The following is an 8385-nucleotide window of genomic DNA, read 5'->3' as shown; positions in this document are numbered from 1 at the left end:
GTGGATGAGTGAAGCCTTAAGGTTGTGCCATAAAACTGTTTCCGAAATAGGCCCGTGGAGAAATGGTTTGAACGTCATATTGTTGAACCGACCAACCATTTGTTACAGCAAGAGCTAGCACAAGTCGTATAGTTGTAGCTTTCACCACAAGGCTAAAAGTTTGATCATAGTTGATGCCGGATTGCTGCAGAAAACCCTTTGCCACGAGACATGTTTTTCTTCTTTCAATGGTGTAGTTTGCTCGTTTCTTTGTTCTAAAAACCCACTTGCAAGACACAATGTTTTGAGCTTCGGAGGAGGGAACCAGTGTCCAAGTTTTGTTGGCTAGCAAGGCATTGAATTCATTTGACATGGCCTCTCGCCAATCTTGAAATTTTTCTACAATAGTGTAACATGAAAGGGTTTTGGGTATGGGAATGGAAGAGGTTGTTGAAAGATGAACCTGTGGTGGTGGTGGTGGCGGCCATCGGAGGTGCCATTAGTATATTGATGTGGGCGGGAAGATGTTGTTTTTGAGCATGTGAGTATAGTCCTTGATTATGGCAGAGGCAGTTCATGAGTATCAGATGTTTGTGAATTATGAGGGAGACACGAAGAAGATGGAGATGTGGGTACTGGGCCTAATATTGATTGGGCCGACTGGTTGTGATTGAGAGTGGAAGTAAAGAGAGGAAGGAAGGTGTTTGTGGGCTCTGCTTGAATTTTGTGAATTTGTTCATATGGAAAGGAGGCTTCATCATGTTTGATGTATTTGGAAATGTATACCTGTTTGGAAGCAATGTGATAGCAAATGGAGCCATGGTGGGCTGGGCTAATGCCAAAGTAAACGCACTGCAGGGCTCGAAAGTCAAATTTGTGTTTATTGTAAGCTCGTGTGAGTGGCCAGCAGGCCGATCCAAACACATGTATTTGCTAGAAGTCTGGTTCCTTTTTGTGAAGAGTGAGAAAAGGTGATGAATAATTAAGTGAAGAGGAGGGAATCATGTTGATTAGTCGTACAACATGCTGAAAAGCATATTGCCAAATGTGTAATGGAACAGAGGCATGTCCAAGTAAGGCTAGTCCCAAATCAACAATATGTATATGTCTTCTCTCAAAGATGCCGTTTTGGGTGTGTGTGTGTGTGTGGATAAGTTATTCGATGTATGATCCCAGAGGTGGAGAGTAGTTCAGTGAATGATCTAAACTCCCCTCCCCAATCAGTTTGAATTTGTTTTATTTTAGTTTAGAATTGCAACTCAACATAGGCTTTAAATCTGACAAAAGTTAATAAAGCTTGAGATTGGGCTTGAAGAGGAAACAACCAAGTGTATCTTGAGTAGTCATCTACAAAAGAGATATAAAATTTGAAACCATCCTTAGATATGTGGTGATGGCCCCCATAGATCACTAAAAACAAGCTGAAAATGTTCAACATATTTTGTTTTCCTAGTGGGTGCTGGTATGCGATGGTGTTTAGCCATTGCACACGCATTATAAAAGTGCATAGAAGACCATCATCAAAAGGTATGCCATACCGAAGAAGAACTTGACAAACAATCTTGAGTGAGGGATGCCCTAAACATGAATGCCATAAAGAAATGGAGTGCAATGTGGTTGAATGAGCTTGAGGAGACTAGTATGTGAAGGTGTAAAGGTCATTACTTGTTGTGCCTTGGAGTAGAAGTTTCCATGTGTTGCAATCCTTAACATAAAAATGATCAGAGAAAAACTCAAAGTAAACATAGCTGTCTGTGCAAATTGCTTAACCGAAATTAGATTTTTGTTAAAAGAAGGGGCACATAACATTTTTGTTAAAAGGAATGAGGATGAAATTAAGGGAAAAATAGATGAACTAGTTTGTGTGATAGGAACAATGGAGCCGTCAAAAGGTGATCAGAACCTTGGTAGTTAGCTGAGTGGAGGTTAAGATTGGCTATCTCACTGATTACATGGTTGGTTGTCGTCGTGTCGAGTACTAGGCATCATCTGTGGCATAGAGAGAGGAAGTATAATGAGCTGAGGCAAGTGCAGCTGTGGTGCAGGATTGGTTGGAACGGTATATGCATGTGAGTGTAGTGTGACTAGTTTTGTTACACACTTGACACATGGGGCGAGAATCAATTTAAGGGATAAATGAACCAGTTGGAGATATACTTGGAAAGGATGATGGTCCACGGCCATGGTAATTGAAACGGCCTCCTCGACCAAAGTTTTGACGTCCACGACATTGAGCAAATGATGGACTGCGAGCTAAGAAGTTGGCTGAGGGTTCTGAGAAAATTGTAGTGTTTGTTGCATGATGTTGTAGTCGGGCCTCGTGAGCTAAAAGATGTCTTAGTAGTGAATAAGTTGAAATGGGGTCAAGGCATGTGGTAATAGATGCGACTAAGGGGTCATAGTCTGGCCTGAGTCCTGCTAAGAGATAAGACACAAACTTAGTTGATGGGAGTGGTTTGCCTACAGCAGCCATTGTATCAGCTAGGGACTTAGCACAACAACTATTTACTGATATAGAGTCTGTGCCTTTCTTAAGAGAAGCTAGTTGGAGCTAGGTTTGTACAATACGAGCTTGAGATGAGGAAGCATAGGCTAACTGTAGTGATGACCAAACTTCTCTAACGGTGGCACAACCAACTACTTGGGCTATAAAAGTCGACTCGGATAGGGAGGAGATGAAAGCTGACATAACCAGCTAATCTTACTGAATCCAAGTTTCGTATTCTGGGTTTTGTGAGGAATCAGGGAGTTGAGGAGGTGGGGTTGTACAAGACCCATTAACAAACTTGTAGAGTCTCTAGCCACGAAGGTAAGGGACAAGTTGGACTTTCCATCGCAAATAGTTTTCTGGGTTTACTTTGACAGAGAGGATGTGGGAGAAGTTGGGTGAGGGAAGGGAGGGAAGAGATGAGGGAGAGGAAGAAGGGAGTGTGCCATAAGAATCAGACATGTTTGGATGATTAATCCTAGGTATACTCTGATACCATGCTAGAAGTACAAGGAAATACTTTCTTTGTATTAATCATCTCAAAACTTACAATGAGGCACTACCTCTCAATATATACTTGTACAAGAAAATGTATGAAATAAGAATATGTTCTATAATAGATTTACAGAAAACTACAAGGTTTTGTTGGACAATGATGCGTTGCAGACTGGAATAATTCTGGAGGCTGTGGTGGAGTGCTACTGTGTAGCAGTGGCAGTGTTCTACTGCATAGTAGTGGTAGCGACTGTATGAGGTTGAGGTGATGCATTCTATGCTGCATGGTCTGCATGCAGCGTGTGAGTGGCATGGTCTACATGTAGTACGTGAGAAACCTTGGGCAATATTACATTTGGGTGGTGGCCATGCCTTATGGTCTGCATGGCGTGCATGCAATGTACAAAATGTTTTCAATCGTCGTAGCTTTAAAAAGCTTTGCACTAATATTGATGAACATATATAATATTTAAGCTAATGGCAATGAAAATCTGTGGAGTCATATATATATATTCATTCTTCCTTGAATTTCAGTTCTAGATCCATGCTCAAGCTTGAACAAACCATAATATTACAGAAAGACCATCTCATCAAGGACCACATGATGAAGTTCTCAATCGCATTCTAGAAGATTTATACATAGGAAAAAGCAGCACAAGAGAAGACATAGGAAAAGTATTGGGCACTGTCTTATAAAATAAATTACAAGGGTTTCTCCAAAAGCACTTCAATAGAAAAATAGCCACTAATTAAACTTATCTCCAACGGCTAATTTCATAGTCAAAGTAGTAACTTTTCAATAATTTTTAGAGGTATTTTTATCAGTGCCGATATTATTATTAATAAAGAATAATTATTAGTTATTCTTCCATGATGTCGCCTTGGAAACCTTCCCTAGTTATATATACATCACATCATTGTTCATATTGAAATCACGACATACATCATCCCCAGAGATAAATTGATCCTCAAACTTAAATTGCGAATTAAACATCTCTGTGGATGAAGCATGGCTTTGCACGTTGTGAAACTGGCCACCATATGTTCCATCATTTGATGAAAAGCCATGCATGGGAGTGAACTGGAAGTTTGGATTATGAGAATTAGGAGCATCTGATCTGGAGATTAGTCCCTCACCTGAATCTGCAATATTGTTCCAACCATGAACATGATCTAGGGAAAGCCACTCAGCAAATAAAACCTTTGGTAAGAAGTTGCTACAGTTAGCCTGATCCCCAGGAAAGTCACAAGTCTGTGGAACGGATTCCTGATCAGTACACTTCAGTGATTTTCCCACATGTCCAAGTACTGAATTGTAAATTGGAACTCCGATTGCCGACATTTTGGGAGAGGGTGAAGAATCCATATTAATGTCTGAGCTTGAACTTGTATACTGAGTTTTGATGTGAGCTTTCATTTCTTCAGCTTTGGCCACTTTCTTCTTCATATAAGAATGCCAGTAGTTCTTTATCTCATTATCTGTTCTTCCAGGTAAATGTTGCGCTATCTGAGACCACCTACTCATTGAACAAAAATACGTACGTACATGATTGGCTTTTAGAGAGAAAATTTTAAGTATGTATTTGGATCAAAATTATTTTTTTTTTCTAATCAAGCATATTATAGAATAAAAAAGTGAAATTACAAAAAGTTTAAGGTGGATTTTTTCCACTATCAATAAACAAAAAGCATCTAGGGAGATTATCTAGAGGTAAGCATCCAAAAACATGATTGGTTGCTGCCCATTACGTTGCTGAATGCGCACATTGATTTTGAGATCGATAAATTTTTGCTAATTTCCATCTTTGGTGATAGCGGAAAATTTATTGAAAATTTGCAATGATGGGAGAGATTTACCAAAAGGGTGATGAGTCTGAACTTTCAATAGATCAAAATTAATAAATAACTTGTCTTTGTTTTCACCTAATTTGACCATGGAATTCATGAGATATTAATAATGTACTAGAATTTGAGGCACTAAAAACCTAATTTTAAAACATATATAAGGGAAGTACTGCATGCACCCTTCTTAGTTGCTTACTTGTTGCCTAACATGCGATGAAAGGTTAGGATTGTGTCCTCCTCTTCCTTGCAAAACATCCCTCGCTTTAATCCTGGCCTTAAGTAGTTAATCCACCTTAATCTGCAGCTCTTTCCGTTCCTCTGCAAGCCTACGTGTAAATTAATTTGTAGGATGAGGAAAAAAAAAAAAGTGATCAATTGATGAGGATCATGTATATATCCAACGTAATTTTGGTCGGCTCTGCAAGCAAAAAGTAAGTTTTTTTTTTGTTCGTCTTTTCAGGATGGTAAAAAAAAAACTAGCAGTCATCATCAATCTTTCTAGAACCAACAATATTAGTTTCACATTTTATCACGAATTTTCTGGCTGTTGGCTTGAGATCTATCCTATTATATCTCCCTAAAAATAAATTAATTAATTATCAACTAATTATGACAGTGTAGGCTGCGTTTGAAAGTTGAACTGAGTTGAGTTGAGTTGATGAGATAAAATATTGTTAGAATATTATTTTTTAATATTATTATTTTAAAATTTGAAAAAATTAAATTATTTATTATATTTTAAATTAAAATTTTAAAAAATTATAATAATGAATTGAGACGAGTTTAAAAATCCTAATTAAAACGTAAAATAAACGTACAAGTTCTAGTAAAACACCCAAAAATAGCAAGGGTACTGTCTCTTATCATATATATCATGAACTAGAATCACTTTCACAAAATATATACGTACAAAAACAAGCAATTTAAACAAACAAGCTACGTAAAGTAATTTAATCTTATATTACCTATATAATTTCGGAAACATTCCCTTTTTATGTTTCTATTGTTAAAAGTAGGCACTAACTCGAGTTTAAAGATCTAAATGAGTGCTTATTAGCTGGGGTGGATCAGCGAGGCAGCTAGATCGGCCTGATGAAGTCAACGCGCGAATTCCAGGCGGCCTTAATTTTAGCAAGCAAAAGCCCATGATATATTCCTTCCAAACAATGTAACAGTAAATATAGGCCTAGCTATTGACAAATTTGAAACAATCATTCATCGATATATTTCTGTAAAAGGATGATAAAGCTGGGGAGAATATTTAAAAAAAGAAGGAAATTACAGTACACATTTAAATTTGTCATGCTATTTTTTCTATATTAAGAAGTTTAGCACCCATAAGCAAGACGTACGGTACGCACCATGGATCGCAATGCATTAATAGATCACGACTTTATAAGGAGTACTACAGCGAACTCACCAGCGTTTTTGGGGACGGAACTCCAGCAGCCATGCCCATGTTTGAGGACGTAGTTTCGAAGCCTTTGATCTTCTTCGGGTGACCACAGGCCCTTTCTGTGTTTCGGCTTTATTGGCTTCTCTGATGACTTGCACCCCATTTTCCAAATTGAGTTTTAACAACGGCTAGCTAGCTAGCTGTATGATATGTGCCTGTATGATCTGTATCTGTTCAGTTTGTATCATGTGTCTCGGAGAGAGAGAGAGAGAGAGAGAGAGAGATTCTATATGTGATGGGCTGATTGGCAGCAGAACAGTATTGGCCAGCCGACCAGAAAGACTTTGGTATTTAAAGCAATGATTAGTTGAAGTCTACTTCTTTCCAAAAACCAGAGGAATTAACAAAGCGTTAAAGAAGCTTGAGTTGTTTTTGTTTTGTTCTTCTCTGTTTAACTTTAACCTACATATAAATAGTTCTCTTTTTTTTTAAAAAAAAAAGGTCTATGCTACCATAAGGTTTATATCAAACTATAATCCAAATTTCAGGAGGTTCAACTCTGTCGAAATATATATACACACATGGTACATATACACATGGGATGCTCATCATGTATTAGGTTAGGTAGCAAGGCTTTTCTGTACCACTTCAGGACTAATTTTTTGAGACCAGCTGTCCTTGAATTTTAGGGAATTTATGGGCTGTTTATTTACCTCAAGTACTCTCACTACTATTCTTTACTTTATTATTATTTTTTACTTATTTTTCTACTATTTATTACTTTTCACATACTTTTTATTATTATTTAATATTTTATTATTATTTTTTCATTACTTTTTCACTACTATTCATAAACATTCTCAACACTTCTCACTACCCAAACGTACCTTTAGGCTCCAATAGAAATTATTTTCTTTAAAAAAAATTTAATTCTCTTTGGTATGACTCTAAATTTTAAAAAAGTTTGAAAGTATCTTCTCTTAACTTATTGTTTAAATAGGAATAAATGGTACTATAAATATATAAACACATGCAAGTGCAACTTGGACAATACAATTGCCCGCATACGACATATATAAATACAATTAGAATTTTAATTTTAGTTCTGTCAACTTGTTTAGGATATACTCAATATCTGTAAATTTTCGTTTTGAATGTTAGATTTTGATCGGATATATATGCCTGGCAATTGGCATCATATATATGCTCCAGCAATGCAGACCAACCCGATCGAAGAACCTCCAATATTCCTGTCTTACCCATCAAAAAGAGGGTGAAAGAAGGAAAAACTTGTTAAGAGTACTACTGGCGTTGCTCTTTTTTGAGAAGCCACAACTTTCATGTTTTGGTTGGGTTTGTATTCAACCAAGTTCCTCAAGTACTGCACCCTCAAGAATAAAAAAAAATTCCCTAGTCAGATGGGTTGGGGGGTGGGTCCACCTTGTCCCGCACCATGCGGATAACATCCCTATCTAGAACCACTATTCCATCCGTTGGATTAATTTATAACCAAGATTTAAAAAAACAAACAAAAAAAAAAATGACATATCCTACAACATTTACCCGCTAGCTAGGGAATTACAATCACCATCATTAAATACAAGACATGTATATATATATATATGTGTGTGTGTGTGTGTCATACCAAATTGCAAACTCCAAATTTAACTGTAATAGCCCATTATGTGCTGACTTTAAAAGTATTGATCAATATTACAATATTAATTTAATAGTACTGTATTAAAATCACAAAACTTCTCTCAAATTAGTAATAATTTGTGATCCCAGTACTCACCCCGATCGATCTTTTTATGCTCAATCCAGAATATTATAATTGTTACCTTAATTTGTAGATTCTCGAGCAACAATAAAAATTCAATAAATACTCATTTTGTATCTATATATTGTTCTACAGACCTTAAAACTTGGACATAAATCGATCGACCTTGACGCCGGTAAGAAAAATCTAGGTTGATTTCCTGAAAAGGTAGATTCCGTATTTAATCTCTTTCAAAATGTACGTAGAATTCGGATGGACGTACGATCTCTGATTGTTGGTCTAATTTTTCTCGAAAACCTAGAAATCCAAGAAAAACCTAGCTAGCTATCTCGCAGTAGTTGTTGGCGTCATCTCATTCCTGCTCCACCGACAAGTTGATGTCTCAAGCCAATGCATATCAGC

At 36.9% G+C, this 8385-nt stretch overlaps 1 protein-coding gene across 1 annotated transcript; it reads right to left on the bottom strand.

The window, feature by feature from the left end:
• Positions 1 to 3860: 3860 nt before the first annotated feature.
• LOC108998523 (transcription factor LAF1-like) lies at positions 3861 to 6380 on the bottom strand. Its single transcript, XM_018975092.2, has 3 exons — positions 6228 to 6380; positions 5004 to 5133; positions 3861 to 4479 (listed from the first exon to the last, which is right to left on the bottom strand). The coding sequence occupies exons 1-3, from the start codon at positions 6364 to 6366 to the stop codon at positions 3861 to 3863; spliced, it is 888 nt and encodes a 295-aa protein (XP_018830637.1). The 5' UTR covers positions 6367 to 6380.
• Positions 6381 to 8385: the final 2005 nt, after the last annotated feature.

Source organism: Juglans regia, chromosome 1 (assembly GCF_001411555.2).
Source record: "Juglans regia cultivar Chandler chromosome 1, Walnut 2.0, whole genome shotgun sequence".
NCBI lineage: Eukaryota > Viridiplantae > Streptophyta > Magnoliopsida > Fagales > Juglandaceae > Juglans > Juglans regia.
This window is presented reverse-complemented; position numbering and strand designations above follow the sequence as displayed.